The following is an 18,537-nucleotide window of genomic DNA, read 5'->3' on the forward strand; positions in this document are numbered from 1 at the left end:
GATGGGTGGATTGATGGAACTCTCTCTACTAACACATTTAATAGACAAACAATGGCAGTAAAATAAAGGCGGTCATCTTTGCCACATACAAGTTTATGACATTTCTGCTAGATATGCCCTGGTCAGCTTTAAGTGAAATGAAATCATATAGAAATAACATCTCAGCTAAAAACAGAAGACCATGCAAACCTACAGAGCTTGACTACCAAGGGCCAAAGTGTGTAGTTGTGAAAATCACTCATCTCTTTTGCATCACTTACTACTTCTAAATTGATTCTGGACCTGACCTCAAGAACTGTACATCAGGATCTCCATGAAATGGCTCCATGGCTAAGCAGATGATTACAATCAGTATACGCAAAGCAACAGCTAGAGTGGTGTGAAGCATGATGCCACTGCATTCTGGATCAGTGAGAATGTGTTTTCGGCAGTGATGTATCAGTTTGATGCATAAATATGAGTTGGGCAGATGCCAGAAGAACACTTTATTTGGGATTGCTGGGCTGTTTTTCCAATGTTTGGGTCCCTTAGTTCTAGTGAATAGATCAATACATTTGGATCAAAACAATATAGGATATATCTGACTGTCACTGCACACATCACAAAATTACATTACAGTTCTGCTCCTGAAATAGGTTTTTGCATTTTCCCTGAATAATCCAAATCTGTTGTAGATGTATTCATAAATAGCTGATGCTGTAATCATGCAGGATGTCCTGTGCTAATCCAAGGAGACAGATTCCCACAGTGAACACACTTTAAACAAACAGTTTGTCTTTACTCTAAACATGTATATAGTAATGATTTATAATCACACTATCCACAGTATCTACAGAGAATTGTTTCTCGTCATGCCATTGTGGTTACTTCTGGCTACCTCCAGATTTCTGTAAAGCTGCTTGAAGTGAACATAATGCCAATGCATTTGTCTCTTCTACATTAGTGTTTTGTCTCTTCTAGCACAGGTTTTGAACCCATGAAGGGTTTGCTCGTTAACCCAGGTGCTAATGTAGGAAAGCTTTTTAATTACTTTGCACTCTATATGGTGCTAACAGGAGATAGTGAAGTAAGAAGCTTGCAAGACATATGAAAATGCAAACAGTGCTTTTTCAAAATGTCCTTTTACTTGCCCTTTAAACAACCTCAGCCACCCTTTCCTGAGACAAGGGTGGAGAAGCAAGAGGGGGATTTGTCATGAGTGTCCTTTTCATTATGCAAAGTACAGCATCTACTGATGAAGGGCTAGATCTTGTCTGACCCTCACTGTTTAGGTTAATTTGAAATTTTCTACAGTGAGCCAAGGGCTTCATTGATTAGACTATTCTCTTTATTCATGCCTGCCAATAATAGCAAAGATTTTATTAAAGAAAGTGAGGCTCTTACAGAAAAAGACTGAAATACCGCTCAATACATAAAAATAAAATGTTAAAAAGGACAAGACAGAGAACACAAAATGTCCTGTTGTGTAGTTTGTCAGTGAAATGAGTGAATGCAACTTGTTTCTGGATGTCCTTAGTCACACGACCAATGATTCCTCAATTTGTCCTCTTTTCTACAAACCCACACTACTCTATATCTGTAATTCAGGCCAATGCTTCATGAGGAGAGGACAGTGTGTGAGTATAAGCAAAATTCTTCTGCCCCCAGTGCAACATAATGGCATTAGGGATGTTGTTTCTTTTATCTGAGCCAGTGCATAGAGTCTATTGAGACTCATTTATTGAGGTAGATGTGATCACAAATTGATGTTCGAGCTCTGATAAGATGTTTAATGAAGTTTTACTTACAATGTCGGAAAGGAAATACATATAAACATTTTTTTCTTTAGCAGAGTGCTCCACATGATGATTTTTCATTTCTTGCAGTCTGGATTCAAGACAAATTAGGTTATCTGAAGAGGAACATGGTTCCAAAATGACCAGCTGGGGTCCTGCAATTTCGGAAACAGAAAAAAAAAAAAATGTAACCACATTGTCACTGGAAATTGGAAGTCATCAAGAGGACTTGGCAGCAAGAAAATAACTAATTAGCTGCATGGATTAAACAGTAATAGGTGACAGAGAGGAACAAAGCATGTACATTTATTTGATATTTTAGATCATTTTTAATTTTTGTTTAAACCCTCATTCTAGCTTGGCTCGGTCAGGCACCTCCCTCTTTTTAGTCCATCGCCATGGGGGTTTTGTCTTCTCTTTAGAGCTTTTTAAATGTTACTCTCACTGGGGGGATGGTGAGAGTGTGTGTTTTGAGGGTACGGTCTAGCAAACACAGACAAAAACAAGCGAATGGAGACAAAACAAATTCTCTGACTAGCGGCAAACACACACACATACACAAACACAAAAAGAAAACACTGACTAACATGGCTAACTTCAGGCTTTATCTTGTATACCTTTCAACATCCAAATAAAAGTAAAGTCTTTTAAAAACAATACTGCTATTAATTAGGAAGAGCCGTTGGTTAAGAAATAACCTTAGCCATTTAAACACCATTTCCGATACAAGGTGAAGTGTTTTTTATAAATGCTCTCGACTGAATTAGTCTTGTTCTGAAAAGCATCTGATGACGATTGATGTATCCTGGCTCTTGAACAGAATGGCAGAAAAATATTTCTAATATTCATTTTTTTGTGCAGAAATCATTGCTCTAATATAAAGAAATATTTGCTGCCTACACAAATTCAAGGATTGCACAAGAAATCAGCTGCCTAAATAATAAAAATGGATCCTTGGGCACTGTAACATAAATAAGGTCATATTGTCAGTTGTGTTGGTTTATGCAATGCGTGACTTTGTCATTTTGCTTGAGTGGGTGTGTTTCTTTCAGTGTAGTGCCTGAGCAACATGTGCATAAAAAAAATCACCTTATCAGAAGACAGCGCAGACATACCAGTGTCAAGATTTCAACTGAAATAGGCTTTGATTAGGCTATTGCAATTAGAGTAGACACAAGACTGAGGCCTGTCAACTGCAATCCATGTATATGTGTAAAATTACATCAGTGTGTAGTCTCCACAAGTATAGCACTTAATTGTAGCCAGTAATAGAAATGTACTTAGGATTGATGGTACCATCCAAAGTTAAAGAGCTTCCAAAGTCCCCAAATATTATCAGGGCACATTCTTTTCATTTCTTTGAAGCTTTTTATTCCTGGCCTTTCCACTCATCAAGATGTAACACTGTTTATATTAAGAGCACATCCTGGTTTGATTTGATTAGTGATAATAAAATAGATTGATCCTAGACCAGGCCCATACAGTAAGTGACTGCGCAAAATGATTAGCATTTCTAAAAACTAAATTATTTAAAAACTTTAACACATTCACATGGTGTATGGTGATTGGTGAAATGCATTCTAACTTGATATCTTATCTGTAACTGCATGCAAACACTGTACCTTTATTTATTTGTTTATTTTTAATCATATAGCTAGGAGCATTCAAAGTGGTGCTTGTCAAGTCAAGTCAACTCAAGTCAAGTCAAGTCAGGTCAGGTCAGGTCAAGTCAAGTCAAGTCAAGTCAAGTCAAGTCAAGTCAAGTTTATTTCTATAGCGCTTTTCACAACAGACATTGTCTCAAAGCACCTTTACAGAAATCAACAGTTAAGGTGAATGGTGCGCATTTATCCCAGATTAGCAGCCTGTGTCAAGGAAAACCCTTTGATGTTATTAGGAAGAAACCTTGAGAGGAACCAGACTCAAAAGGGGAACCCATCCTCATTTGGGCGACATCAAGAGTTTGATCAAAAATCTTTCAACAATACAGAACACTGGAGAGTGAGAACTAACATTAGCACTGGAGTGTGTTATTATTAATGTTCTTTCTTCAGTCTAATACAGTCTTTATGGTTATAAAACTAGGTGGGACGTGACTGGAGCTGGCCAAACCTCAGGATGCCTCGGGATGGGGAGAGAAAGAGAAGCAGTGGAGAGAAATTAGCGTAGCTATTGTTCATGATATTAACAGCACAAGTTGATAATGTGCATGTGAATCAGATGTGCTGCAGCACAAGGTTATGATGTGAGACGTATGTTATGTGTAGGCTTTGCTAAAAAGATATGTTTTTAATCTCCATTAAAACTGGGAGAGTGTGTCTGAGCCCCGAACACTGTCAGGAAGACTGTTCCAAAGTTGTCAAGAATTACTGTGCAATTATAAATTTAAAATCTTATTTACAGCTTACATACTGTGAAATTAAATTAACACCTGTGAAGCTGAACTTCCAATAACCACTTTTTTTTCAATTATCTATATTCAATAAATAATTGTTTTCTTCACTTTAGTAATAAATTCATAAAAAAAACACCACTGATAGTAAGCAACAGTTATCCTGCACACTGACGATCCGATGTTTTTTTTCTTAGAATCACTGACTTACATTTTATTATATTTTTTATATTATGTTTAAAATGATTCCTAATAGTCTATTCACTTTTCTCTTGGTTTCTCTGTCTCCAGGAGTGTATGTTATCTTTTTATTCAATCATATTTTAGCCATCAGTTGCTGACAGGGTCAAAAAAATCTGCCTTGAATTGGTTTGACCTTAAGGCCTTCAGAAATAACAGCACCTGTAGCTTTAAATACATGACAATGAAACAGTTGCTTTAACCAATTAGCACACTAATAAGAGCTAGCAAAACAAATCTAACTATATAAACTAAAACATTTAGGTAGTTAGCTTTTTTTCATTCCACAATGCCTGACAAAGGAGAGGAAATTGATTTGGTCACATATATACTTATAAGGCAATTTTATGACTGACTTTTCAAGAAAAGCTGGACATCATGAATAAAGATCCACCAAAACAGTTCAAAACAGTTGGTAAGCTTTTCAATAGTTATTTCATAAATATTTATACATTGATTTTTCTTTCCTATAGAATTTGCACAAAAGCACAGAATACAAAAATGTGGACTGTATTTTTGTCTTTTTTTTAAGTTACTGTTGATGCTTCAGCTAGATAATGTATATGGTGCAGCTGTGGCTGCAGTGAAAGAACACTTGCTAAATTGTGTTAATTGGGTTTCTTGCTTTAGTAATGGCATTTATTTTCACTGTATGAGATACGTGTCTGTGATGCAGTGCTCTGTTATACTGCGTTTCTCTATAATACTGACAGTTTCTATCGCCATGGTGTCATGATGGTATTAGGAAATTAATTCCGATTAATTCAGGCATTAATTCACATATTAGGTTTCTGTGGGAACTCAGATTTTAACTATGTTCTGCACGTAAAAAGTATTGCATTCGGTACACGTGTATCAATCCGAAAGGCCTGTACCGGAAAATTTCGGTACAAATACATGTACCGTTTCACCCCTACTAAATAATAATCCATATTTTCCACTTCACCTTTTTACCTACACATTTACCTTTTAAGCTTAAATAAAAACACCATTTAGCACACATACAATCCATGAAGGCATCATTTAAGCTTAGGGTTGAATGTTTCATGCAGCTATAAGATCCCTTCAATTTCATTCTCTCCTTGTTTTGTAATTAAACACTGCATCAATTAAACACGACCCTAAACGATCCCTGAATAGCCATTCTGGACATGTTGAAAATCACTCATTCGTAAATTATTTGATTATTTGTTTGCATGAAACAGTGCATGTCAAAAGTATTTTATGTTTGTTTTATGGGATGCAACAAACTATGTAAAAGGCAAAAACTAAATGAAAAAGGAACACCCTGCCCATTTATTGCACCTAAATCCTATTGAACTGCACTGAGGTGAACCGGGCCGCAAATTTAGAAAGGAATATCAAAATAGCTTTTCTATATCTTTTTGTAAGATTTACAAGAAAAATGGCAAAGTATTTTAGCTGTACATTCGGAGAAAAAGAAGAAGAGTGTGTAAAGTTATTCATGCTAAAGTAAATTTTTTCAATGAAAATAAAGTGTAAAATGTGGATAAACAGACAAATAGACAATAATTCACCACTCTAACTTTTAAACATTTAGAGCAGAAGTCTTTAAATTCCACTGGCCTGGGTGCAATATGGAGTATCCAAAAATTAGTTTGGTTAATGAAAATCCCATAAGCGTTAAATTACTGCATATTAAAAAAGGAGCATGTATGTGTTTCTTAAAGCTGATAAAAGACTAGGGGTTTCCAAACCTTTGGCACAGTTCATATATAAACATCTGCAAGTCAGAAATAATGTCAAGGTTTTTTTATTATAGTATTATACTTACATATACATGCATACATGACTCATACAAGTGGGATACATTTTCATGCCACTTTTACTTCTTTTTAAAATGACTAATGCAAATAGCATTTGATGTCAGTATGTTCAGTGTTGGCTTCATGTTTGAGTTCATGATCTAGATTAGATTATTTGTACCAATTATTTTTTGCAATACAACGTTTGTCTTATCAGGCAAGATAAAAAAAATGCTTGGCTGTCTGAGCTTGCTGATGTCCTTTTTTACCTGAATGCACCCTGAACACTAAACCTACATCAATTTCAAAAATCAAGCAAGGATGGATGTCGCCTGGTGCCCTCGGAACTGCTGTGTTCCTTTTTTTCTTATCTATTTATGATAAAAAGAAATGGCAGTGCATTTTGTTTGATTATAGTCTCCTGTTCTCAGTTTCCCTTCTATCCTCCACATTCTGGTGACTATACATGTAAATCATGCGCAAAAAAAAATGTTCAGTTTTCACACCACATCGAGAGCTAAAAAGCTGTTGCCCTATATAGGAGAAATAAAAATATCCCCGGTCCATTTCACTGTTGGAAAATGCGCTCGGTGTGTTCAGGCAGTGTGTGTAAGCTGTGTGGGCAGGTGGAGGTGCCATTGCGCGTGTAGGAGGCACCGATATAGTTTCGGGAACGTCTCCATACACTTCATCCGCTTTAACCCGCTCCTGTCCTGCGCAGCACCGTGCCAACTTCTTCTGGGCTGAACTTTCTTCTGGGCTGAGCAGAATAGCAAAGCGCTCAGACTATAAAAACCTTGGAGCTGTAGATTATAAAATACCGTGCAGTATTTAAAGGATGCGTCCACTTCGCCCCGATGCTGTGATCCAGCAGAATCAAACACCGAGGATTCCGAGATTCTTTACACGATCAACTGGTTTCCTTAAGTGACGCTTTCTAGGATCTTTGTTTTAACTTTGCACAATGGACTACAGGACTCGTATGTTTCTTGCCTCAAGTCGAGTCTTGATTGGAAAACGCAGAGCGACAAATCTGCTTCCAAAGTCATTATGACAATCTCATAATCAAATTAGAAATATATTTTTTAGCAAAATCGTGTTTATAAAGAATTATACACCTACATGGAACATTGCATGTTTTAGTTTGTGTAAATTCAAGTATTGTAAACAAATCTAAAGGCTACTATTGCACTAAAAAAAAGCAAAAAAAAAAAGCATAGGAACATTTTTTTTGCCCGTTTCGAGTTTATCGGAATCCCGTCGGCTCATATGGGACTGAGGCACTCATCACGGTGCCTGCTTCTGCGCAGAAAGATGGCGGAGGCTGAGAGCTCAGAGGTGAGTTAAAACCTTGCATTTGTAGCCTGTACAGGATCGACCCTCGTGGCTCAGAGTGCACTGCAAATATCACGACGTGAAGAGTGTTGAGGTGTTTGCGCATTTTGTTCAAAAACGTCAAAGCGCCGGATTTGAATAAGAATTTGGGAACGCAGAAAGCGTGCAGCTTTGCATGCAACATCACGAAGCCGAAGATCAGAGGCATACAGCCGGCGTGTGCTGATGATACACACGCTGCTCGAATGCACATTTATTCAACGGAAAAAAAAAAAAAAAACAGAATGTGCCTCTGTAAAAATACTAATGGACTCAGCTTACAGAGCGTGCGGTCAAAAAGGACACTAGAGTACTGGCCTCATGCGGTGCTTCGTGTGCTAAAAAAAGAAAACGCAAAGAAATTGGACAACTCATATTTCTTTGAAAATTATTTTATATCTATAACACGCGGTGATGAAAAACCCGTCCTGTAGTGGAACAGCCGCCGGGAGCTGCGTCCGAGTGCTGTCCTTGGTGCTGCAGTGAAGGAGCCGCTGGTGTACTGCAAGGCAAAATCCCTAGGGCTCATCTTTGTACTTTTCTGAAAACTGCATGCACTAGATTAAGCAATGTCTCCATCCATTCATTCATTCATCTTTATTATCATTTTAAGAAATTGCAGAGAAGGCAAGGGAAACCTGGATAATATATATATATATATATATATATATATATATATATATATATATATATATATATATAGTATATAAATCTCTATATATATAAAAAGACCCCGGAGCAGCGAGGTGGCAATGCTCCCCTCTGTGCTGCCACTAAAGCAATACTGTTCATTCTCAATATCACTTTATCCCAGTCGCATATCATCAACGAAAGAGCATGCAAAACTCCACACAGATAGTAACAAGGTTCCCATAAAGCAGCAATAAAACCTCCTGAATCAGCACACTACCCTAGAGCAATAAAGTAGATGTTACTCTTCAATACCAGTTCTTTAAACCAATAAGTCAATAGGATACTCCATGTTGCACCCAGGCCAGTGGAATTCAATGACTTCTGCTCTAAATGTTTAAAAGTTAGAGTGGTAAATTGTTGTAAATTTGTCTATTTATCTATATTTGTCAGCAGAAGCAACAGCAGCGGCAGCAGAGCTCTGGCAATCCTCCTTCTTTACAGCCTCCCCCTGTGCCTAAGCCCATGGCCTCAGTTCATCATGTCCCTCGTCCCCCTCACACCCCACACGTCTCAGCACTGTCCACTTGCCCTGGACGTGGAAAAATGGCCAAACTTCTCAATCCAGAGGAAATGACCTCACGAGACTACTACTTTGACTCATACGCCCACTTTGGCATTCATGAGGTATGTAAGAAAAAAGTGTTCATTCAAATAATTGTCATTTTCTTGGTCATGATATGTCACTAAGTCACGATAAAAAGGAAAGGTTTTACTGAAGTTTTACATATTTTACCTGGTAACCTTTTGTATCCAAACCTAATATGTCTATACATATTATTTATCTTTAACATGTATTTGGATATTGTGATATTATCATTTTGGTATATTACCTGACCTGAACCTGTTGTACTGCTTACATTTACTGACTAAAATGCTTTAATCTTGGAACACACTAATGATTTGAGCATAACCACTTAAAATACAGTTTGTGCCCCTAGAAAAATGTATACAGTTTGAGAAATATATCCATGTCTGCAGAGCAGTTTGAGACTGGTACATCTTGAGTTTTTGGGTCAGGTCAAGCTGTCTGCAGATAAAGGAGCTATTCCTGATAACAGAGAAAAAGCAGGACAGGGACGAGCAAGAAGGAGAAAAGAGAGATGTGTATCAGTTAATCCCTAAAGAGTGATACTGGATACCTGTATACCTCATCTTCTTAAAAAGAAGAAGAAAAGAAGAAAAGCAGGGGTATAGCACTTGATGTCCTACATTTTACACTATACTCCTGCAGCCAGACTAAAAAATAAAGCGTGTATGCTATCCTTCAGTTTGCTTGTGTTCCTTGTGTCTTTATTTTGAGTAGAGGCATTTATTTAGCATTTTGTGGAAGTGTCACCAATTTGTAGGGTGTTTCAACATTTTGATGTAAAGTTGTACACATGGAAAGCTGTGTTTTCTTTAGTAATGAAATGTCTGTTTTAAGTGATTCAATAATGTATGCAATAAAAGGATATAAGCCTAACTCTAAAGAGTGAGACAATCTGAAGGTTTTTTTTGGATAAAATGTAATGAATAAATTGAGCAGTGGTGAATAAATAACCTACTTTGGTGTAGTATTTATACTGTACGTTAAAATATATAGTATTAAGAAACATACAAATACATTTAAGCCTTTTCCTCAACAGGAGATGTTAAAGGATGAGGTGAGAACACTGACCTACAGGAACTCCATGTACCATAATAAACACATTTTTAAGGACAAGATTGTTCTAGATGTGGGCAGCGGGACAGGGATCCTCTCCATGTTTGCTGCTAAAGCTGGAGCCAAACACGTCTATGGGGTGAGAATTTCAATTCAATCTCAGCACTGATCATCTCCACAGAATCAAGTAGCTCTGAATAAAAAAAGAAGTGCAGTTTCTTTAGTTACAGACTTGATTCATTTTTTGCACTGCATTGTAGGAACATTAATATTAGAGTGTGAGAGTGAGTGGGAGAGAGAGAACAGACTCTTATTCAGTTCTTGACCTTAAAGCATATTTCTATATTTATAACTACTATCAGCTGATCTGTATCTACACTGAAAAAATAGAATAAAGGTTAATAGTTACAAGAGTTAAAAATGCAATTTAAGAGTTTAAGAGTTTCAGAAGAAACTATTCTCTTTTCTCTGTGTTATAGTAATAAAAATATTCATTCACTGACCACTTTATTAATAACACATTAGCCAACAGCCAATCATATGGCGGCAAGGCAGTGCATGTAAATACAGGTCAATGTAATCAAAGAAAAAATGTGATCTCAGTGACCTTGACGGTAGCATGTTGGTTGCTGCCAAATGGGATGTTTTAAATATCTCAGAAAATGCTGATCTCCTGGGCAGTTCACACATAACAATCTCTAGAGTTTACACAGAATGGTGCAAAAAAATGAATGAGAAGCCTTCAGGCATTCTGGCAAAGGATTCTTGTATTATGGCTTAAACTTTCATTAGATTCTTTGTAGACTCTTTGTAACTAATCAATTAGAGTAAGAGAACCACTTTGGGTGGGCATTTAAAATGATTGAGATTTAAAAAAAAAAATGTAAAAGACACTGTTTTCATTAAACAAATGCACTAATAAAACCAGTAGGCCAATGAAAATTAAGATATTAATTAGTTCAGATTGACAGTAATTGGGTGTTCTTCTTCCAGCTGTTAGTAATAGATCAATGAAATGTGCATCATTCATTTTGTTGTATGTCTACTTCTTCTTGCAGATTGAATGCTCAAGTATATCAGAATACTCAGAGAAAATCATCAAATCCAACCACTTGGACAATGGTAAAAGCTAAATATCTCCTGTAAAGATTAAGAAGAGAGAAGAATTGTGCCTTGTGTATTGTGAATACATTTTTTCTTTACATTGGGTAGGAAAAAACTACTCAGTAGGGGCCAGAGATATTTTCAGAGTATTCAGAGGTATTCCAAGATAGTGACTTAGATCAACTGAAATAAAACCATTTACCAAGATTTACCAAGTAGATACGATCATTCAGACTGCTAAAAGTCTCTCTAAACTTGATATATTCCCCCTTCAAATACATTAACTGGCATTAATAACCCTTTAATGCCATAAAACAGAGTATATTAATAATGCAGGTCAAACTAATTTTTTTTTATAAATATAGCACAATTTTTTTTTATTAAGGCCACAATCATGTATTAAAGACACTACTCCTCTTTTGGCTCTCTGGATAATGTGAGCAATGGCTTTTAAGTGCATTATTCTGAATACAGTGTAAATGCTTTATTCTATGAAGGCACAGTGTTTGTGCTTTATGCCTATGGAGAGGAAAGCAATTAGCAAGCAGCATTCCTTTTTAAACAAAAAAGCATTCACTTCCTCACTCACATCCTGTTGTTTGGCAACATTGTTCAGTTCTGACCTTAACAGTTTGATTAGTTCAGTAGCGGGAAAAGCCTGAGTCAACCGGAGAGAAATCGTAGCAGTGTGCTTAAATACACACACAATTCTCTCAGCACCTTCGTCCTTTGCAATTAGTAACTGGAAACTGGCAGCTTGCCTGCTGGAAAAAAAAAACAGGATGGCTGACAGAATGAATGGGGTCTATAAAAACCTCACCTTGAACTTCGAAAAACTTGTAATCAGATTGTGTAGATAAACTTTTCATACAATTATGTTTGTAATGATATAATGAAACAAAGTCTTTACATTATTGTTTTTACATCTCTGTAATGTGTTTATATCTTGCAGTTATTACCATACTTAAAGGGAAAGTGGAGGAGACAGAACTGCCTGTGGATCAGGTGGACATTATTGTCTCTGAATGGATGGGATACTGTCTTTTTTACGAGTCAATGCTGAAGACTGTCATTTTGCCAGGGACAAATGGCTGGTTAGTAGCTATGATCACATGCAGCCTAATAATCTGTTATATAATTCCACTTACATTTAATCAGAAATAATTCAACAATTAAACAGCTAAATACTGAGGAGGATAAAGGTGAACACACAAATTTTAAACCAGCTAATAATCTTTGTTGTCTCACAGAGCAATGTAATGCTTTTTTTTGAGGTGATTGACAAAGGATGGAAAATTTTTTTGCTGTCCCTCCCACACAGGCCAAGTTGGTTTTTAGAGTTCAAAGTGAAACTGTGATATTTTGATGATAAAGAAAAAAAAAGTAAAAAAACAAACAAAAAACTAACAAAAAAAAACCATTAATAAAACTTTTTCATAATATGAGCAACAATTGAAATGTTAAGCAACATTTCTGTGCTCCCAAAATCATGCTGTTAGTAAGAAATGAATTGACATTAATTTATAACCAACTTAATATATCTATCTATCTATCTATCTGTCTGTCTGTCTGTCTGTCTGTCTGTCTGTCTGTCAGTCAGTCAGTCAGTCAGTCAGTCAGTCAGTCAGTCAGTCAGTCTGTCTGTCTGTCTGTCTGTCTGTCTGTCTGTCTGTCTGTCTGTCTATCTATCTATCTATCTATCTATCTATCTATCTATCTATCTATCTATCTATCTATCTATCTATCTATCTAATCTATGTATGGCTAGGGCCACAGGCATGTGATATAAATACAGAAAATGCCTATAAAGTCTTGTTTAGGAAATATAAAACAATTTAAGAGGGTGCAAGACTGAAATTATCAATTTTGATAAAAGATCTTTGGATGTGAACATGAATGAGAGCCAGTGAGTGATTATGTAATTAAACATTTTATGGCCCATATAATCTATACCTCTATTGTACATGATTCTTAAACCAATTCAATGTTATTTACAGTGAATCATTACAGAGGATGCAGTAAAATGCATAAATATTAGCTATATACATTATATACGTAGGTAGTATATATATATATATATATATATATATATATATATATATATATATATATATATATATATATATATATATATATATATAACAGTGTGCATTGTGCATAGGTGAGACAGACAGAAAGAGAGGGAGAGAAAGAGAGAGAGAGAGAGAGAGAGAGAGAGAGAGAGAGAGAGAGAGAGAGTAAATAAACATGTTAAGGATAGTTTAATAAAGCAGCTGTATAAAATAAATATGATAAATGATCAATGGAATAAGTGATATCGTCCTGACCTCCTGCAGAAGCCTGGAGGATTCATGTTTCCAGATAGAGCAACCCTACACGTGGTGGCAATAGAGGACAGACAATACAAAGACTTTAAAATCCACTGTGAGTATACTGTACACACACCAATACACCATTAATTAAATACATGAATAAATAAAGACAGACAGAGAAACAGAGTCTCTCACAGGAATTTGGGTCAAACTAGGTTTTCTCACTCCTTTAGGGTTTTCTAGAGGAAACCTAACACTCATCTCGAGCAGCATGAGTTTCTGGACTGGGCTTGTTTACTAAGCATGAAAGCCAGAAGTGACAAAATATAACTAATCAATTTATTTTGGGAAGCAAAGGGAGGGTAATGTCTCTTCACACACATAACAGATGGTGTCAGTTTCTTGTTCTCAGAATGAGCTCCGTGTCGTAAAAAAACATCTACTGCACCCACTTCTTTTCATTTTTTCCTTCTCATGTCAAGTCAACATGAGTGATATCTATTTCACATATTCAATTTAACATTCCATCAAATTTAATACATAGGTCCTCTAACTAGCCTAGGGGTAAACATTTCAACTTGCAAAGACCTGAGCATGCACAAATAAAATACACTACAAGATTAGACTGATCTACAGACTTCTTCTTATTTTATTCTGTTAACTTCTTTGAGTTATCTCCTTTAAGAACAAGCCATTTCAGGAACACCTACAATGGTTACTTTTTTTTACTACAGCCATGGGCTAATTATTCAATCGATTATCTAAAAAAGAAGAAGCAATCATCATCAATTTTTGTTATATTTTAATGGTTATCTTGGTGCATGTCAGACAGATGGCATCAGATCATCATACCTTCTAACAACATATGCTTAGAGCTGCTGAATCTGCCAAAGAATCTCAATGTTAGCATCGTATTTCACACACTGACACATTACACCAGCACTCGCACCTCCTCTGCTCCTCCTGCTCTACACTGCATTCAAATTTTTCATCCTACTTTAACCTACACCTTGCTTAGAATTAATTTATACCGTGGTGCTGCTGAATTCTAAATTTGTATCCATGTTCTATAACATTTTTGACAGCAGGTCTGGGTATAATTCGAATCACAGGTATGTAGTAATGTGCTCATTCGTTTCTATAGTAACAACTGATCCAAGCAGACTTGCCTGGTGGATGATCCAAGTCATCGAAGACCAATCATAAAATGTATGTCTAAAAACTGTGTTGGTATTTAACAAAGACAAATATATTGATATGTACTTGTTAATATGATGAATATGTTTATGTATTGTTTGTTCATATTTAACATGAAAAACTGCATTTAATTTTCAGAGAGAGCAAAAATAGTTGGTTGTCAGCTGTTTAATTAAGAACACTGGGAACAGAAGTTAACTTGTTTTATTGTCTTTTCACAACAATACATGCAACTGTAAATGGATATAAAGTACAACACATCGATAGCTGCTGTGCTGTAAAATGATTAAAATGCTTCAGAAAATGGTTTCATTGAAAAACCCTTTTTTCCCTATAACTGATTTATTGCGTACAATTATTCAAAGAAATAATAAGGTCTCTACAACTGTCTTCTAGGGTGGGAGAATGTTTATGGTTTTGACATGACCTGCATTCGCAACGTCGCCATGATGGAGCCACTGGTTGATATTGTGGACCCCAAACAAGTGGTGACCAACTCCTGCCTTATTAAGGTTGGAATATTCTGTGTTTGCAAGTGTGGGGGTTGGCAGACGTAATATGAGTAAATGTGAATGTGAGTGTTTGCACATTTTTGTGAAAGCCCTCATCTGATTCATAGAGCAGATTGACTAAGTGCTACCTCAGGACACATGTTGTGTGAGCATTACATCATGACCTAATGATCATCAGCTCTCTGTTGACTTGGTGCTAATCTGTTCTCGTTTCTTCTGCTGTTGGTGGATTTACACAATAGGACCAAAATATCTTATAGTGTGTAGTGAGAAAGAAATCCTAAATTATAAATGTAGATTTATCTGCTGACTTAAAGAAAAAATCCACCCTGCAACGCATTTCGTATATAATTGCACTAAAATATGTTGGATGTGTTTTACCGATTCTGTGCTAATATGTTAGTAGGAACTGTTTCTTTCACGAGAAGTTTACAGTTTTGTCAGTTTGATGTCACAGGAGGACACATAGTGTTTCACTGGGTAAGATGTTGGTCTTCTTTTTAAAAAGTTAATAAGTTAAAATCTCAACACCGCCAAGCCGCCACTGCTCAGTTGTACAAATACGAAAATTGTAGGTCACTCTAAATAAGGGGATGTAAATATAATCTAAATGTAAATGTTTAGTAAAAGAAAACATTAAAATATATTAAGCATAATGAATTAAGTCAGATTTTGTCATTCATTGAACACTTAATATTTAGCACAACGTTTCCTGTCTAAGATTTTGAAAAGATTTAATTGTTTTCATGTTGTGTTTCATCACAACATCCTTAAATTAGTCAAAATAGCAGTGAATTGAGGCAACTCTAGAATAAAGGGCAGAGACGAAACAGGGTGTGAGACACATTAAAGTAAAAAGCTCAAGAGAGATCTTGGCATCAGCTGTTCTTCTGTTTATGTATTCACGCAATACCTGGAGGATAAGTGTCTGAAATAAAGAATGGAGGGCTGGCTCTTTGCTGGGTTTACTGAATGACAGGAACAAACAGAAGGATTAAGGAAGCTAATGATCTACTATTTATATAATGATGAAAGGCACAAGGGAAGCTTTGCACCTTTATCACCAATTCATGTTTTAGAGACATGAAGGCTTACTATTTTGTAATGTTATTGGAGGATGCAGTTTACCAGGGATGTGCAAAGACCTTGGTTGGAGAAGAGGCTTAAGTCTTTTAATAAGGTTAAGTGTATAAAACAGCTATAATAAGCCAAAGTGTAATAAATATCCTTACTTTTTTTTACCTTCTACTCAGTTATTTTTATTCTGGTCTTATCTCTCCTTCTTCTCTAAGTACTCTCCTATTTTTTTGTCGTTATCCTAATCAAGACACAGGTTTATTTTTTCCATAATGATCATTACTACTTAAGCAACGCTGCTGAAAGGCATAATGTAAATTTTTTGTTTCTATAATTTACTAATACTATTCGCTTTAGTAAGCTCCTTATTATGCTCAGTGCTATAATGGATCCAGAGCCTGTCCCAGGAACACTGGGTATAAACTGAAAATATGCCCTGAATGGTTGCTACTGCATTCCTGGGCTCCATTTACACACCCTTTTACACCTACAGCTGATATAGTTTAGCTCATTCACCAGCATTTATTGGGAAGTAGGAGGCAGTTGAAGAGCCCAGAGAAAACCCACGTAGACAAGTATAAAACACACACAGAATCTCCAAACACATAAAGTCACCCCAGTTCATGATCAACTCAGGGACCCTGGAGCTGTAAAGCACTTGTGTACTTTCTGAACCACACTGAGTAATAAATTAACACAGATCCAATACGCTGAAAATTTTGTTGTATTCTGTTGTGTACTTTGCAGGAAGTGGATATCTACACAGTAAAGTTGGAAGATCTGGCCTTCACCTCAGCCTTTTGCCTGCAGATCCAGAGAAATGACTACATTCACGCTCTTGTCACCTATTTCAACATCGAGTTCACCAAGTGTCACAAGAAGACTGGCTTCTCCACAGGTTCTCTTCCCGTTATTATATATATATATATATATATATATATATATATATATATATATATATATATATATATATACAACCATTTTTGTCCTAAATAAACAAGCACACTTTTATCGATATTACATATTAATTTCTCATATTCTCAGCTCCTGATGCTCCGAGTACTCACTGGAAGCAGACAGTGTTTTACCTAGAGGATTACCTCACAGTGAGGAGAGGAGAGGAAATCCTGGGCAGCATCGCCGTCAAGCCCAATGAAAACAACGAGGTGAGTCAGTGAAGGAAGAGAGAGAATGCAGAGAATAAGAGATAAGAGAAAGAGAAAAGGCAAAAAGCAATAATGTAATTGTGAACCATATGAAAGCTTGATCAGCTTATTCTTCAAAACTTCTGCACATAATATTTACAGAAGAATATACACAAATGCATTGCAATAAAAAAATGAATACATAAATAAAATCCTAGTCAATTTGACAGTATTGTGCACAATAGTAATCTCTTGTTTCAATAGTGAAAGTCAAAGGCATTTTGGTAATTTAAGTAAATTACTCTCAATATTTGATTTCTCGGTCAGGATTTCTATCTCAGAGTTTTCAAATCAAATCAAATCAAATTAATCTAAATCTAGACTAAGTAGTCTAGATGCTATAAAAAAAAAACATATTTAAGAAAAAAATTTAATCTTGAATGTATATCTAGCAAAGAGGTAATTTGCATTATCTGTATTATAAGCCCAGAAAACTGATTAAAGCATCTACATAACCTGAACACTTTTCTGAACGCAAAAACAGATTTTTTTTTATTTAGCTGGACAATCTGAATGTCCATAATGACAGATGAAAAACAATACATTAAGACCATTTAAGTAATTTATGTCTGTCTTTCCTCCAGCGTGACTTGGACTTCACCTTTGAGCTGGATTTTAAGGGGCAACTTTGTGATGCAGCAATTTCTCATGACTACAAGATGCGATAGGATTCCACCAGAGGGAGACTTTCCCTAACAGCTCAACCATCAGGGGTGAACAAAACAGCAGGCTGTTACATGCTCTGACCAATCAGGAGAGACCAGCAGCAGAATATGAGCCCAGAGTGATACACGTACCAAGAGCAATAGTGTCACTTGTTCATCAGTTCTGCAAAACTACCAGTCTGTGAGAGAGCATCACTCTGAATGTAACTTTCAATGACCTTCAGAATGTCTTAGTTGTCTATTATTTTAGAAAGAAAGCATGAAAGTAAGTACAGTGGTGAACAGTAACCTACAAGTAAATGTGATAAAAATTTTTAAAAAGTAAGATGCCCAAAAGACTTGAGCACAGTAATAGGATTAACAGAATGAGTATATTCTTATGAGACAGCATGGAGTAAGATTTTAAAATTGTGACATTTGACTGGGTGTTTTTGTGTGGTCACATAATTTCATATTGTAATTGGTATGTTTTTAGTTTTTTTTTTTTTTTTTTATGTTTATCTTGTTTTGAATCAACATCTTATGCAAACAATTTTTAGCAGTTTGGAACGTTGGAAGTAGTAAATAAATCAGATGTGAAAGT

At 35.9% G+C, this 18,537-nt stretch overlaps 1 protein-coding gene across 1 annotated transcript; it reads left to right on the top strand.

Annotated features, from left to right (window-relative positions):
- Positions 1-6,789: 6,789 nt before the first annotated feature.
- On the top strand, positions 6,790-18,509 carry prmt8b (protein arginine methyltransferase 8b). The gene is given in 11 exon segments (XM_046872518.1): positions 6,790-7,511; positions 8,631-8,864; positions 9,866-10,021; positions 10,941-11,004; positions 11,939-12,058; positions 12,061-12,080; positions 13,323-13,410; positions 14,892-15,007; positions 16,832-16,982; positions 17,129-17,250; positions 17,874-18,509. Coding segments are annotated over 11 exon segments (1,224 nt in total). The 5' UTR covers positions 6,790-7,442; the 3' UTR covers positions 17,958-18,509.
- Positions 18,510-18,537: the final 28 nt, after the last annotated feature.

This window comes from Silurus meridionalis, chromosome 18, assembly GCF_014805685.1.
Source record: "Silurus meridionalis isolate SWU-2019-XX chromosome 18, ASM1480568v1, whole genome shotgun sequence".
Classification (NCBI taxonomy): domain Eukaryota; kingdom Metazoa; phylum Chordata; class Actinopteri; order Siluriformes; family Siluridae; genus Silurus; species Silurus meridionalis.